This window comes from Hippopotamus amphibius, chromosome 1, assembly GCF_030028045.1.
Source record: "Hippopotamus amphibius kiboko isolate mHipAmp2 chromosome 1, mHipAmp2.hap2, whole genome shotgun sequence".
NCBI classification, from domain to species: domain Eukaryota; kingdom Metazoa; phylum Chordata; class Mammalia; order Artiodactyla; family Hippopotamidae; genus Hippopotamus; species Hippopotamus amphibius.
The window spans coordinates 78,563,824-78,580,555 of NC_080186.1; the positions used below are offsets into that span (position 1 = coordinate 78,563,824).

Sequence of the window (16,732 nt, forward strand, 5' to 3'; positions counted from 1 at the left end):
ACAGAAAGTAAAACCTTAGAAGCTGAACCCTATCTCCAACTTTCCACTGGTATTTACTTAGAAGTATTAAGATCTGTGTCCTCTGTCACACTGGCTAGGACTACACAGGACTTCCTTGGATAAATTTTTATATTCTCTCCTTGCATTCAATTCTCTTACACTATGAACTAGGTTTTATTATCTCCACTTTACAGATGCGAAAACTAAAGCTCAGATAGTAACTAGTGAGTAGGGAAGCTGAGATCAAGCCCTGAACAGTTTAAATCTGAAGTCAGACGGTCAAGCACTTGAATTGTTCCCCATAGTAGATCTTATGCACCAAGAAGGCGGGAACTGCCATGATAATTAGAAATAACAGCCCTTAATGTTTAACAGGGCAATCCAATTCATTCATTAGTTTAATCTTCCCTTACAGATCTGCTCGTATTTTGCATACAGTATACACAAAATATTGGTTGAATTCACAAACATTAATAAAGTTCACCATATATAATATCGTCTTTCCCTATCATACAGAAAAGATCTAACCTCAAACCTCAACTCTGGGTAAACCTCTCCATGCTTCCATTTCCTGAACTAGGATTTACAAAACCTGCCTCTCAGAACTTTTTGAAAATTAAATGTGAAAATGAATATATATAACAGCATCTAGGGTAGTGCATTCAAGATAGAGGCAGTGGCACCCTATCTGCACTAGGGTGGCTCTCAAGTCAGTGCTTAAGTTACATGCAAGTACGATGCAGTACTATTGGAATCAATGTTAACTTTCCTCCCTAAATCTCAGCCACCAGTTCTTTACACATAGCCACTCCCTTCACAGAACCTACAATGTGAGTCTGCCATTTTATGCAGACAGATCTCTGCCAGCCCAGGGAGGTAGAAAACAGGGCTAAGGCACACTTTACTTCTGGTTGCCTTTTCCCACTCATGTTATCCTCTCCCCACAACCTGAGGCTTCAGTGTAATTCTAGCCCCGGTACTAACTGGCAGTGGTACACTGTTTTATCAACTATTAGGAACAATAACGATACCTACTATTTAGTGAGTACCTACCCATTTGATTATAGTTTGTATACACAATCCCTAATTCCTCCATTGCAGGGTCATTAGAATTGTCTCTACTTGACAGTAATAAAATTAAGATTTAGAGAGTTTTTAAGCAATTTGCCCAATATAACAGCCCTTAAGTGGGAAAACCAGGATCCAAACCCAGTCTTTTGGTCTCAAACCAACACTGTACCACTATGCCCAAACACCATGGTTTATGTGTAGAACAGCCGAAACCTGTGTCTACTTGACCTAAATTTCCCAATAGATATTTCCAGCAGGGAACCTGTCCTGCTGCTGTGATAACTGGTTCTGGAATTCTACTTGCATGTTCATTCCTTATACAATAAGTGTTTCAGCAGCAGCATTAGGGTCCAACCTGAACGTTCTTCCAGTCAGAGACACCACAGTGATAGTTCACATGCTTTTGATTTGCAACATTCGCTTCCAAATGAACAGCACTGCTTCTCTTCTTAAAGAACTAAGTGATCTGTTTTCTATGACAAAGTCTTAGACTCCTAGGATCAATCCCTTTGCCTCAGCACACAAAGGCATTAATATCCTAGCTAGAAAACTAGGATTTCTATGCTGATTCTTTTTGAGATGTAGCATGCATGCAACATGATCAAAAGTATGTCTGTGCCTGGGGGCCAGGGTGGCAATGGGGGTGGTTAAAGTATAAACCAAGAAATCCTGTCAAATTATGTTTTGGTGCAAACGTATTATGTACTTTTCACATTCTTTCCTCATAACTTTTCTTAAAAGTGAATCATGTCAGAAGGTATAATTCAAACTTATCATCATATTCCTATGAGTGCAAAAATAACTTACGTTTCTACAAATATTTTTGAGCCTTTTAATATACATTACAAATATTTTAGACCAATCACATTTTGTTGAGTGTAACATATTTACAAAACAAAAAATATATTACAATAAATATGAATGAAACAGTGAATCTGACCAACAACGAGCTCTGTCACAACCAGATATTTAAAAGGAATGCGAAAACCTGTTGGTCTGCATATGTTAAGAGTTTTGAGATAAATAGGGGTCCAGAATTATAATGTATCCAGAAAAGAGACAGGGAACATCCCAAATTTAAGTTAGGTAAGATTCTTTCTCAGTGCTAATTACATAATGTTTAATGATGTTTTAAACTGTGAACATTGATGAATCATCCAAACATGATACAAAGCTAATATAGTTCTATCATTTCAAAATGTACGTGACATTCACATGATATCCTTTTAATTATTATCATTATATACTGTAGTTCACACAATATCTACAAATGTGAATGAGGAAAAAAAGTCACAGCAACATGTGTCACATTCCAATTTTAAATAAGACAAGCACATACTGCATCAAATATTATTTTATATGTTAATAAATAACACCTAGTTTTTTATGGTTACTTTGAACAGTTTACAGCTGCGTATTTAAAAAGAGAACATTTTAGGCATTTCACATTGTCAGCAAAAGGTAAAATAAATAATGAGCCATTTAAAAAAAAGGGGAGGGGGAGGGAGGGAAAGGAAAGGGAAGAGAAAGAACGAGAGAGTTGTATATAGAACGTAAAGTATTTTGGGCATTCTGCTTTTCCAGTAGTTTGCCGCAAGAAAGTGAAAATAGAAACAAAAAAAAAGGATTGTCTTTTAAAAACAACTTTTGAAAGCTTTTCACGATACTGAGCATGAACCTTTTAAGATTAGCGTGGAGATCTTTTTGGCCATCTGCTTTGCATATATATCCTCTGCACACTGTGTATGTGCACACCCAAAGAGATCTACTAAAGTCGCAGGATAACAACTGCTTGCCCCTCAAAGCGAGAAACAGTCAGAATGCTGAACTGAAATGCAACCATTCTGAAGTCTGCAAAGGTTTCAGTCCTGCTTTATTTTCAAATGTCCCTGTGTGACTGTTGTTCCTGTGGACCCCCAACAACTTTTCAAACAATAAACCCCACTGTAGTAATTCAAGGGGTCCAATTTCATCAGGTGAGAAGGGGAACCTGGTTCCTCAAAGAAGGCATTCCTGACAAGCCAACTGACTTGGTCTGAAGTGAACTTGACTCTCTCGCTGCAACTACCCCTGTCTGGTTACTAGTGGTTAGTGTCGTCATCTATTCTCTTCCCACAGCCTCTCACAAACCTGGAAGATGGGAGTCCATACTACATATCCTTCCTTATCAATTGTGAATGTGCCAAACTGCTTGATGACCTGCTCCCAGCTAAGAGCATCATATCTGCTAAGCAAAAGGAAGATCATTAAGTCTATGGCAAAATTAGAAGTTTCTTTCAAATCAGGTTGTTATTATGGTATTAAGACATTTTCTTCAAGCAACCACAGTTTTCTAAAGGGAAGAGAAGGTAGCAGCCCAACTTTCTGACCAGGAATACAGATTTCTACATCCTCAGAGTCCCTACTTTTCTTTAGCCAGCATTTTCACTAAACTTAGCTTACCCAGGAAGCGTTGGTAGTAATCACTGGATTATAGTATAATCACTTCCCACAATTCAGATTCTTTTATGCGTTAGTCCTCTTGACCAAAAGAAGTGGTACAGTATTATGTTAGAGACCACAGTACATTTCCATTGAAAAAAATACTTGGTGGTTGAGTTCCTGGAGTCTATGTAAAGCCATTGCTCAAATTATATCTTTCGAAGAAAATCTGAAAACCATTAAAGTCCATCATGTAATCCTGTTATAATAACTTTTGCACATTATCCTATCCTCAGACACTGAGGTGGGTGCTATGCCTTTGGTGGCCTCTATTTTCCACTTCCCCAAAGGGCAGGCTGGAATGTTGTAAAACTGCAAGGTCATCTAACTGAACGTTCCTCTCCTGCTTTGGACCTTTCATGGTGGGGACTTGAGAAAACAAACATCCACATTCCTTATCAATGAGGAATTAATTCACGAGTAATTTAACAGTTAAGTACTGGATACACGTTGTTGGAGTTTTTGGTTCACCTGTGAAAACTTCAGAACTGTGACACACACTAAGCATTAGCACAGGTCTGCAGCAGAGACGGAAAAGCTCATAAATTAGTACAAGGGCTTCTGGCCTTGATTTTCAAATTCAGACCAGGCATCATTGAGCTCCATGAAAATCATCTTTGCATATTGTTCATAGGGTTGTCCAGTAGCCTATAGAAAAAAAAAATACACACGTTAGATATCACAAACCAAAGTTTTATTTTTATTAAAATTTTCAGTGCTAATATGTGGGCTCTAAGTAATTGAAATGTTTTTCTGTTAGGCCATTTCTCTTTTTACAGCCCCATCTACATGCCCCTAATTACTATGGCCTCCCCAGAAAGCCCTCCCCCTAGAAATTCACATATTGTAGTAGTGATCACTCACTGAGTAGGTAACAGAGAAGTTATAGGGCAGCACAAGATGTATCTCCATTCTCCAGAATTATCTACCAAATGACAAAGGTTCATGACTGCCTATCTCCAACTGATTGGCTGTATATTGAAAAACTCATTTTCCCACTTCTAAAAAAAAGTTCCTGATACCCATATCACAGGCATACAGTTTGTGGATTTTTCTGGGCTGTTTCCCTTTCTCTTTGGTTCACTGAAACACATTATTTCTTTAATACTATCCAGATTAGTCACAAAAAGGGTGGAGAGATGAAAATCAAATATATCAAATTCAAGCATGTGTTCCCAAGCAGGACCGCAGTCTCAACCTCACATCATAGGACTGGTACAGTCCATAAGACAGCAGGTGACCCAAATCTGTCAGGGAGGTTTCTGTGTATAATGGTGATCTCAACTGGGCCAGCCAGTAGTTGAAGTTTCTGACAATGTAGAGCACATATATGTGTATGCACTTCGATGAAAACATAAGCTGGCATAATCAATGGAGGGAAGAATTTAGTTCCATTTTGAATATTTTGTTAATTCTCACCAAGTTTGCCAACTTCATTCTAAAGCTTCACTATATAATCCTGGCTAAATATCTTGCTGTATCTCTATAGGAGAAAATTTTCCTCTGTCCAGCTCTTAGCCCATCCTTAAGTCAGGAGAGTTTGTATCTGATCCCTGAAAATTAGTCAGTGGTGAACCTTACATGTAAGGAAAGCCCCCATTCCATAATTTGTAATATATAGTTTCATTTCTTTTCTTCTGCACCATGAAGTGTAACTATTTGTTTAAAACCTTTTTTGAGCCCATGGAATTTATTTCATCATATAAATGGCCTAATAAGCAGCAAGTTGCATGTATGATGCTTTGACACATGCTTATAAACTAATGACAGGAGGATCAGACAGGCGGTGCAGGAGAGCAGGCTGTACTCACTTTATCTGGGTGCACCACCAGCACAGCCTTCCTGTACACCTTCTTCACCTGCTCTGGCGTGACCAGGTCTGCCATGCCAACCGGTTTCCACTTAGTCTCCCCAGCCCACAGCACAGTGTGCATCGTGGACAGAAGTGCTCTGATGTTTCTCTCTTTGCCTTCGATCCATTCCAGAATCTGTAAACAAAGGGGCAGTTCAGAAATTCAAATGCTTTCGAGTCCAGAGGGTCTCCACTGTGACTCTGGAACACTGAGTACCTGCATACTCCGACCTTCCCTCTACCTGGACTGCTTTTCTTCTTCCACCCCCTACCTCGTCTTTCAGGTTATCTCTTCATCATCCTTCAAGAGCCTGCTCAGGAATTTCATACTGCTCTGCCTTTGAGAGTTTGAATACCCTCCTTTCTCTCTGGCCCCCCTGAGTTAATTACTCACTCCTAAAGTATAAACTCCATGAGGGCACATACCATGTCTATCTGGGTCCTCACTATCTGCTCTGTCTAGTACAGTGTCTGACACATAGACAATAAACAAAAAAATCCCTTGGAAAAAAGAACAAATTTCTCCGGGCTACCTTTCAAACATGTCTCTATCATAATATGTGCTACACTTTATTTTAAGCATGTCTTTGTCTTTCCCTGCCACTAGGCAGACCTGTTTGAAGGAAGATAGTGTTTCTTACATATCACTATAACTCAGAAATCAAATAGTATGTCTGGCACGAAATACAGCTCAAAAAGGTTTGTTAAATGAACACCTTTAGTCATTCATTCAAACTATGAGCATCCAAAGTATCTTCATAGTTTGAACAAATGAGAGGATTAAATGGAAGGGTTTGTAACAATGTACAGCATGTAGCGCACAACAGGAGCTCAGCAAAGGTAAATTAAGGCTTCTCCCAAATGATTAAATACCCCACACCAACTAAACAACCAAGCGTGGTTTAAAAGACATTAACGACTTTATTTTATAGAAAATTGTCCAAGTTTACGTAATGAACAGAGGTTCTTGAGATGGAGCACAGTGTTTTGGGAAGGAATATAAAACCTTTGTGATGTTGTATGAAGTGAAAAACAAATGCAAACAAAGAACCCTATACTGTACTCCAAATAGTAGCTGTACATCTTCAGCAAATGTTCAGATCTGTAGGGAAATTATGGAGAAGAACAGCGATATATTTTTTCAAAATATGTAACACTGACTGGCTGTGCCACTCCTGGTTTTGGAGTAACAGATGAGACCCTTATCTTCCAGGCTGTTACAGTGTCAGTATATTTCATCATGTGGGAATTCAGCCTCTCTGTCTGTGAAGGGCATTCCAATTCTCTTGATCTTTACAAACTCTTTCACTACCTCACACCATTCATCAATATAACCACTCTTTTGTTCCCAAATTAACCATCATCCACAATAACATCCTCAGCTAACCCTTAATGTCTCTGTTTTCTCATCTATGAAATAAGGGTTAGAGTCACTGGTTTGCAAACTTTAAAGGAAAATAATAGGGAAACATGCTCTTTCCCCAAATAAAATCTTACCTAGACTCCCAAGAATCAAAAACAGATAAAAGAAAAACACTCTGGTTAAAAGTAGAAGGGATCAGTGAGGAAGCCAGGAACCCCACCTCCCTCAGCCTTCCTCCCTTCCACCTTCCCAAACCTCCAGGTCTAACATTACAGGAGTGAGTAATTCCCAGGTACACCAATATTTCCCTCTCTGTCAGCAAAGAAGAGATCCTGAGGGCTTCAGCTGATCTGACCTAATATTAAGCCCTCAAGGCAGAAACAGAGAACATAAATAATGTATTCTTCTTACAAATCATAATGACTCACTTATAGATCGGAATGCCCTCTGAATAATAAAATCACCTCCTAAAGAGTGCCATTGCTTATTTGAAAATGTAAAAGAAGAAAACCTACACTATCATACCATGGAATAAAGCGCATTTTATAAGAGAAAAGAAATGAAACAGCATACACAACACTCCCTGGAAGTACTTTGCTATTAATGGACACAGCTGTGCTCAAATCAGTGCTATAGGAACCAAACGAAATAAAGTGGATGCTAGAAACCTAACATGGCATCTTCTCTAGGTTAGTTCCACACTGGCAGCTCCACACGTAATAATCCCCCTGGGTTAGGGGCTCACTCACCTTTAATTTCTCAGGATCCATCTCCTTAGCCATTTCCTCCTTTCTCATCTCAGCTATTGTTCGAGGCCCCTTTTTGTCTTTGTGAGCATTGAAACCCTGACCAGAGAGCAGGTCTTCAAAGTCAGCTGCTTTTTGTTTCCCTTCTGCAACACAGTATTTTAAAAATTATTATAGATTTTACTCTTAAACATAATATATCATTATGCCACAACACTTGGTCTTCAAGGTGCTTTCACATGCACTAAGCCCCTCAATCCTCTCACTTACCCTGTGAGTAGGGTATGAGACTGTCATGTCCATTTTACAGATGAGGTAAGCGAAGTCTGGAGAACTTAAGAGATCTGTTCAGAATCATATATCATGTCCATGGCAAAACTCGGACTTGGGGCCGGATTGCTAGACTAAATCTAATTCAATAATTCCGTATCTACTGTTCCATCTTTTTATAGATGACATACTCATGATTCTACCCCCTGCTCCCTCCCACACCCCCTCCAGGCCCCAGTCATACAACTAGTTACTATCAGTGATGGGACCGAGACCTGGGTTTTGGTACTTCAAATCCACACACGCCATGGTCCTGCCCATGCTCAGCTGACACTTTTAGTCCATCACAGTGCTCTTTTTCCCTAAGTCTGGTTTTAGCCTCACAATCTCTATCAGTCTGTTTGGAAAAGCAGCCTAGCATAGTAGCAAAGAGCAAAGACCCTGGAGACAGACTCCTGAGTCTTGAATTCCAGCTCTGCCTTTATTAGAATGTGACCTTGGGGCAAGTTCTTTACCATCTCCATGCCTCAATTTCCTCATCTGTCAACCAGGCATGGTGTTACTAATACTACTTAACCTTATAAGGTTGATGTGAGAATTGATAAGTTAATATTTTAAAGTGCTTAGAACAGTGCCTGGCTATTTAAATGTCTGTTGTTAAACAAAACAGAACCAAAACACAGGAGGACACACAGGCCACGCCCATCAACCACAGCTGGTGTGTGAACTGAACCCCACTTGCCATCTCTATACTGTAAAGCATTCTGAACATACACTGTCACGTGCACACACTAAAACGTGAGTGCTCGGAGACTAGGGATTTTGTCTGTCTTGTTCGCTGCTGTATCCCCCATGTTTTTTACACTGAAGATGCTCCATAAATATTTGCTGATTGAAGACACTCACCCCACATCTACTCAAAATAAAAATGGAGGGGAAGCCTAGTGGCTCTATGGAGTTATCCAGGAATATCCACCGCTAACTCAAGAACAAACACGATGCTGTATTCCCAACAAGAGAGTCCCTGTCATGTTAGTATTGTGAGAAGTCATCTGTGTCATATCCAGTAGAGTGTGGTGGTGAAGAACACGGGTTCTGGAGCCACACTGTCCTGGTTCAGATCTTGGCTCTGTTACTTACAAGCTGCATGGACTTAGGAAATTATTGATCTCTGTCTACAACATGGGGTTGGTTTTGGAAGATTATATGAAATAATACGTGAAAACTGCTTAGAATAGCACCTGATATATAATAAGCACTGAATAAATGTCAGCTACAGCTGCTAGAAAAAGCAGAAAAATTTCCTTTTCCATGTTCTATAGGAAGGCCTGTTTCCTCATCATGTCCCTATACATTTCATTCTTAGGTATAATCAAATCAACTGAAATGTAAAATATGTCATAACCTGCCTTTTAACAAACTCAAATTTAGCCATCCCTGCTATGCAAAATATATTATTTTTCAATCAAGAATCCTGTTTGAAAAAGAAAGAATCCCATCCAGAGTATCCTCCAGCCTTAGCTGTGGGGCCATTCTGTGTTCCTGTAACTTTCTTTCAGAAGAGAGGAAAAAACCATCACAGGAAACCCAATGCTCTCAGGAACATCCTCCAACCAGAGCATAATCAAGACCAAATGTCCGGATTTCCCTGCTGGCGCGGTGGTTAAGAATCCACCTGCTAATGCAGGGGATACAGGTTTGAGCCCTGGTCCAGGAAGGTCCCACATGCCACAGAGCAACTAAGCCCGTGCACCACAACTACTGAGCCTGTGCTCTAGAGCCTATGAGCCACAACTATTGAGCCCACATGCCACAGCTACTGAAGCCCATGCGCCTAGAGCCCGTGCTCCACAAGAGAAGCTACCGCAACAAGCCCACGCACCACAATGAAGAGTAGCCCCCACTCTCTGCAGCTAGAGAAAGCCCACGCCCAGCAACGAAGACCCAATGCAGCCAATAAATAAATAAATAAATAAATAAATTTATTTGTTTTAAAAAAGACCAAATGTCCAAGATATGTCCACTCCTCTAACTAGGGCCCAAGAGCAAATGCAAACACAGTGCTTGAAAAGTTCCCAACCTTCCTCTTCTACGCTCTCTTCCAAAGGAATGACAGCTTCAAGACCCATCCACCCCTCCACTCACTCACATCCATTCAATACTCATTTAGTGCCTACTACGTGCCAAGCGCTCTGCTAGTGTGGAGAGAGACTGAGAGGCGAGCCAGCACTCACAAAACCATCTGTGTTAGGAGCTGGTAAACCCAGGAGCTCCAGGCATCACTCTGATGCAGGGATCATGCTGTGTCTCTACAGTTCCTAGATTGCCTCAGAAACTACCGGAATTGTTTTCTACCTCCTTCTTCAGGCATACATACATTTGGGTACCATACCATCATCCTCACCCAAGTTAGCTGCTCCTTTCCCACGTTCGTTCTGGCCGCCAGGCATGGATGAGAAGCTTACGTTGTAGTTGGGTCGGTTCTGGGGAGAGGCGTGGGGCATGCTGGGTTGTGGCTTAGACTGCGTCTGCTGCCAGCTGTAGCCACCTCCCTGCTGCCATCCCCCACCCACAGGCTGGGGAGATGCTTTCTGCGGGGAGCTGAGAGGTGGAAATCCTCCACCCAGTCCAGTTGGTGTGGAAGGTTTGCTGGCAAAGGAAGAACCACCTACAGAAAAAAAGAGAGAAAGAAGGTAATGCTATTTTGAGTAGCCTCTAACTCCTGTGTCTCAAGTGACTCTTTACAATGACTTTAGTGGGAACTCCCTTGACTGGTGGCACAATTAGCCTTCCTAATAGTTAAAAAAAATTGCAGTCATACATTTCCTTTAATCCCCACAAGGACATTTTTAGGTATGTATTAGCAGCCCCATTTTTTTCTTTTGATGAACCAACTGTAGCTCAGAGTAGTTAAGTGACTTTCCCAAAGTCACACAGCCAAAAAGTGGCAGACCTGGGACTTAAGTCCAAGTCTCTGACCCTAAGCCAGAAGAGCTCTGGCTCTTCCACTATGCCATCCCAGCCCTCCTTCCCACCCTCTCAGCAGATTCTATTTCTTCACTGGAGTAAAAACTATCACATGGTAAGAACAGGGAATACAACAAAACACATTCACTCATGAAGGTACTACTTAAACTTCAATGAAGGACTTCCCTGGTGGCACAGTGGTTAAGAATCCGCCTGCCAATGCAGTGGACACGGGTTTGATCCGAGGGCCTGGAAGATCCCACATGTTGAGGAGCAACTAAGCCCGAGCACCACAACCACTGAGCCTGCGCTCTAGAGCCCGTGAGCCACAACTACTGAAGCCCGTGCGCCTAAAGTCCGTGCTCCACAAGAGAAGCCACCGCAAGAGAAGCCCATGCATTGCAACTAAGAGTAGCCCTTGCTCCGCCACAACTAGAGAAAGCCCGCACAGAGCAATGAAGACCCACTGCAGCCAAATATAAATAATAAATAAATATATCCAAAAAAAGCTACTATAAATATGTATAGTTTAAAAAAAATGGTAATAGCAAAAAAAAAAAAAAACTTCAATGAGCAGCATTATTCATTGTTATAAATACAAGCATGGTTAGTGCCCGCAAGTAAAAGAAGTTTTGAAATTTCCTAAATAGGTTTCAACTTGCATTTCATTGCAAAGAGAGTAAACACAGCTAACACTCTGACAGCTCTGAATAGGGCGAAGAATCTTATTCAAGCTTTAAAAAATGATATTACTTTGTGCTGGGAATTTAAGTAGAATCCTGATTCTGTAACTCCTAACTTTTAAGTACTCACTGCATATGTGCTGCCCTTTTTCTAAAATATGAAGACCAGTTGTAGCTCATGTTTAAAGAGGTAAAATGAGAAACTGAAATGTGGTGATCTCCAGGGACCCTTTCAGGCACCAATTCCAAAGCAATAGTGATAATAAAATAACATTTATATAGCTCTTTAGAATTTATAAAATGTTTATGAATATTAATGCCTTCAATCTACACAACACCCTTAGGAAGTAAGTAGTGTTACTGGCCTCACTTTATTTTCTTTGTCAAAATTACCATTAAAAATTTTTTTTAATTTTTGTACAATTTTTAAAGGTTACTTCCCATTTAGTTATTGCAAAATACTGGCTACACCCCCCATGTTGTACAGTACATCCTCAAGCCTATCTTACACCCAGCAGTTTGTCCCTCCCACTCCCCCCCTTTACTGCCCTTCCCCCACTCCCCACTGGTAACCACTAGTTCATTCTCTGTATCTGTGAGTCTGCTTCTTTTCTGTCATATTCACTAGTTTGTTGTATTTTTTAGGTTCCACATATAAGTGATATCATAAGTATTTGTCTTTCTCTGTCTGACTTATTTTGCTTTGCATAATGCCCTCCAAGCCCATCCATGTTGCTACAAATGGCACATTTTGTTCTTTTTATGGCTGAGTAGTAGTAGTCCATTGTATATACATACCACATCTTCTTTATCCATTCATCTGTTGACAGACACTTGGCTGCTTCCATATCTTGGCAATTGTAAATAATGCTGCTATGAACATTGCATGTATCTTTGCAAATTAGTGTTTTTGTTTTTTTCAGAGTGGAATTGCTGGGTCATATGGTAGTTCTATTTCTAGTTTTTTGAGAAACATCTACACTGTTTTCCACAGTCTGGCCCCACTTTAAAGATGAGGAAAGCAAGGCTCTGGGAGGTATACTGATGTGCTCGTGATCACACAGCTAGTAATCAGAGCTGGGACTTGACTATGGGCTTTCTATCTCCACATAGTATGTCCATTTCCTGCATCCATAATCCCTAACCCTCCCCAAATCTCTGAGTCTTTCACTACAACTCACCCCTTACTTACTGTTTCTTTATATAGATATTTTCTCTGTTCTGATCTGGGCTCCTCTTTCCTTTCCAACTGGGAATGCTGTGTTATGACCATTGGATCTAGAGTCAATCTGAGTTTGAGTCTCTGCTCTATCACTCATTCAAGCTTTCGTTCTTGTGTGCATTTATTTATTCTTTCATTCATACAGTCATTCATCAGTATTGGTTGAGCATTACTGAACACCAAGTACCATGCATGGGAATATGACTGAACACAGTCTACAGAGAATCCTTGCTCTTCTGAAGTTCAGTGAAAAACTTATCTCCTTGACCTCAGTTTTGTCACCTGTGAAACCAGAACTATGTCTGCATCACAGATATACCATAAAGGCACAGTGGCTATGTGAAAGTTCTTCACAATCCCTGAATTAAGTGAATAAGAGGCATTATTTTAAAATAATGCAAGTTCATATGCCCAGCATGTACCAGTACACAATAAGGGCTCAGTAAATACTTGGTAATAGAAAAAGGTAACGGCAGGGTTGTACTCTGAAGGTTTGGCACTGCTCCCGTCAGTCTCTAACTCGGAACACAAAGCCCCTCTTCGTGAGCCCCTGGGCCCTTCTGCCAACAGTACGTCAATATATACCTTAGGCTGGGAATGCACTCACTGGGATTTCATTTTATATTTTAAGGATGCCTACTATCTTCTTTCTGAATATATATATATACACACACATATATATGTTTATTATTTAAAAATTCAATAACTATCGAAAGATACGAAGAACCTGAAAAATATTTCCATATTCCCACCACACTGTCATTTATCTGTTCATTTATAAAACACTATTGAGCATCTTCTCCATGCCAGGCTGCAGATACAGTGGTGAAAAAGTAGATGCTGACTCTGATCTCAAGCTGTTCATCAATATTGTAGGACTTTCTGATGCCTACCCTTCCAGAATATTTTCTACCCATGATTAGCGATTCTAATTTTTAATGCCACTGAAGCAGAGAAGTGACAGAAATACAAATCAGTAGCTGAACCCAGAGGCTACTGCTATCCTCACTAAAAGCAAAAGCAGTGGTTGTCAAACTTGGCTGTACGTCAGGCTCACTTGGGGAACTTTAAACACTCTATACCCAAGCCACAGCCAAACCAATCAAATCAGAATATCTACAGGAAGAACTACGGTGTTTGTATCAGAATTGTTCAATGTGAAAATACCTAAAGGAGAAGGATACTATCTTTTTTTTAATTGCAGCTATATAATTTGGAAGTCTAATTTTCACTCTAAAGCAATTACCTAGGAGTCAAAAATTCCAGTGTTGTAGCCGTTGCTCATTTATCCATTCACTGTGTAGCTCCGGGAAAGGTGACCTGGACGCTGCAGGAAACTTACCTACATTATGTGACTAGAAAAATGGGGAAATTTAGGTAACTAGTTTCCCCAGTGGTTTTTAACAATTACTGCATTTCAAAAACAACAAAGAACTCTTGAACTCTTCCCAGTAGGTATGTTGTTGCAGTGATATGAAGGCAGCTATTTTGAGTGTCTAAAAGGACATGACAACTAGATGCAAGACATGATGCTGGATTTTTAAAAAGAACTTCCTATACAGGTCACCTCTGCAGAGAAGCCTTCCCTAACCACCTGATATCTAAAATAACACCCCAGCCCATCCCCCACTCGCTATCGCTTTCTGCCTTATTTTTTTCACCGCACTCTACAAGGGAGTTATAGTGCAAGCTCCAGAACTAGAATTCACGGTGTTGAAACCTTGTGATTTGGGCATGTTACTTAAACTTTTGTGTCCCCATTTCTTCATCTGAAAATGAGGATTATAGTAGTCACTACCTCAAAAGATTATTGGGAAGATTAAATGAAATGATATATGTAACGCACTTAAAACAGAGCCTGGCGCATAGTAAAACCTCCAAATAAACATTAATTGTTTTTACTAGGTTGACATTGTATTATGTATTTATTCATTTAGTGTCTGTTTTCCCTCCTAGAATATGAGCTTTAGGAAGGCAGGAATTTTGTTTTGGCTATGTTTGGTTGGTTGGTTTTTACTAAAACAGTGTTAGCACGTAGAAGGCACTTAGTAAATAGTTGTGAGATAAATGGGTAAAAAATGAACAGTGAGTAAGATTTTATTTCAAGTAGAACTTTGCCTGTTATATATGATGCTATTATTCTAAAATTTGAAGTTGAAGACACAAAAAGAGGGAAATAATTTTGAGAGTTCTTAAAAGGAAAAAAGGTCTAAAAAGTATAAAAGGGAAGGTCAAGATCCTGACATAACTACTGGCAAAAAATAAAATGGACTTCCCTGGTGGAACAGTGGTTAAGAATCCGCCTGCCAATGCAGGGGACACAGGTTCAAGCCCTGGTCCGGGAAGATCCCACATGCTGTGGAGCAATTAAGCCCGTGCGCCACAACTATTGAGCCTGCACTCTAGAGCCCGTGAGCCACAAGTGCTGAAGCCCAAGCCTAGAGCCTGTGCTCTGCAACAAGAGAAGCCCACACACCACAACAAAGAGTAGCCCCCACTCTCTACAACTAGAGAAAGCCCACGTGCAGCGACAAAGACCCAATGCAGCCATAAATAAATAAATAAATAAATAAATAAATAAATAAATAAATAAAATGTTAAAAAAAAAGTTAACCTATTAGTCACATGGTGAATATTCTTTAAAAAATAAAATAAAATGGTAGTCACGTTCTCAATCCCTGCAGACAATTTGGCTCTAAATGCCTCAAGAGGGCTTTCAGAGAAACTAAACTATAAACATGGCTTATTTAAACCTTGGTGTCAAAGCTGTGCCACCCTTATTGAACAACTCTGTGCCGCCCAGAGGAGGAAGGGAAAGGAAGAAGAAAAGGTTTCAGAACACGCTAGGCCAATGAAATACTCCTTGAAGAAATGTTCCTTGGTAAAATAGTTTGAGAACCCTACACACTGTATCCCCCACTGGGAAGCATCACCACAAGCACTGATTCTCAGAAGTTTCTGCAGTAACCCAAGTCCACCGAACCCAGTGTTCCCAAAATTACTTGCTCGTGAAACACCTATCCTACAACAATAATTAACATATGATGAAAAACTATTTGGAAATACTGTACGTATAGAGGATCTATGTCTGCGTGGAATTTTACAAACTGACCAGAAAGCACTGTTGTCAATGGAGAGACGAGGGATACTGTGTGCAGACCTCACTGGCAACTTCACAGTAAGGCGTATGCATGGCTGGCCCAACGTCATACAAATCTATCTGACCAGCCTAGTCTCTCAGCGTTTCTCTACACATTTGTTACTTTTGCTGCAGTCAGACTCCATTGTCAGATGTTCCCAGAAGTTCTAACTTTATTATGCTACTACTCCAAAACTGGGCATTGGAGAAATGGATTAATAGGGGTTAGTTCCAACCCAGTATTTGAAGCCTGTTTCTTTTTTTTAAGTCAACCTCGGGTTTTAGTGTATAGCTTAAGAATACACATGATTTTAATGAGATCCCAGGTAAAAATACCAGCTTGTTTTAACACCAAAGATTTATATTTGAGGCTCTGTAGCCATAAGTAAATGTAATTTATATCTTGACCTGACAGGTTTATACCTAACGTCCCAAGGTCAGCAAAAGGATCCAGAGTCTGGGGCTTGCTTTGATGAGTGGGAGTACCATGCGAGGAGCCTGTTGGGCTGGTGGCAGCTGACTTGCTTCCCATTCCAAAACTTCCTGAAAAAAATAAGATCATTCACAATGAGTTAGTCATCCATGGCTGAATTTTGAAATCAGAATCCAAAGCTACTGCTCACCTTGTCTCTAAAGGCAACTTAGGACAGGGTTTGCAAATATGTTAGAAGTTGCTAGACCTTATTTGTGACTTAAGTGAATAGTGGCCTGGAACAGGGACAGGGAACAGAGAAGGCATATGTCATTTCCTGGCCACCCCTGTAATCTGCTATGTCTAGTGTTTACCTCATGTCACCTGACTTCATTCTTTCCTATGGAATTTGCAATCAGACCTGAATTCTGGTTCTGCCACTTCCTAGCTGAGTGACCTCTGGCATATTGCTTAACTTCTCTGAGCTTCAATGTTTTCTCATTGGTTAAATAAGGAAACAGGAACT

General features: G+C 40.3%; 1 protein-coding gene across 7 annotated transcripts in view; it reads right to left on the bottom strand.

Annotated features, from left to right (window-relative positions):
- Positions 1-1,889: 1,889 nt before the first annotated feature.
- The window catches only part of DNAJC6 (DnaJ heat shock protein family (Hsp40) member C6), a 157,939-nt gene continuing 143,096 nt past the window's right edge, over positions 1,890-16,732 (bottom strand). For 5 of the 7 annotated variants that reach the window (XM_057717294.1, XM_057717295.1, XM_057717292.1 and 2 more), the window contains 5 exons: positions 16,218-16,337; positions 10,188-10,451; positions 7,517-7,659; positions 5,364-5,540; positions 1,890-4,200 (listed from right to left, as the gene is read on the bottom strand). In XM_057717294.1, the coding sequence (XP_057573277.1) occupies positions 4,099-4,200; positions 5,364-5,540; positions 7,517-7,659; positions 10,188-10,451; positions 16,218-16,337 (806 nt within the window). In that variant the 3' untranslated portion in view covers positions 1,890-4,098. The remainder of the gene's footprint in view (positions 4,201-5,363; positions 5,541-7,516; positions 7,660-10,187; positions 10,452-16,217; positions 16,338-16,732) is intronic. The other 2 variants (XM_057717298.1, XM_057717297.1) reach the window with 2 other exon arrangements.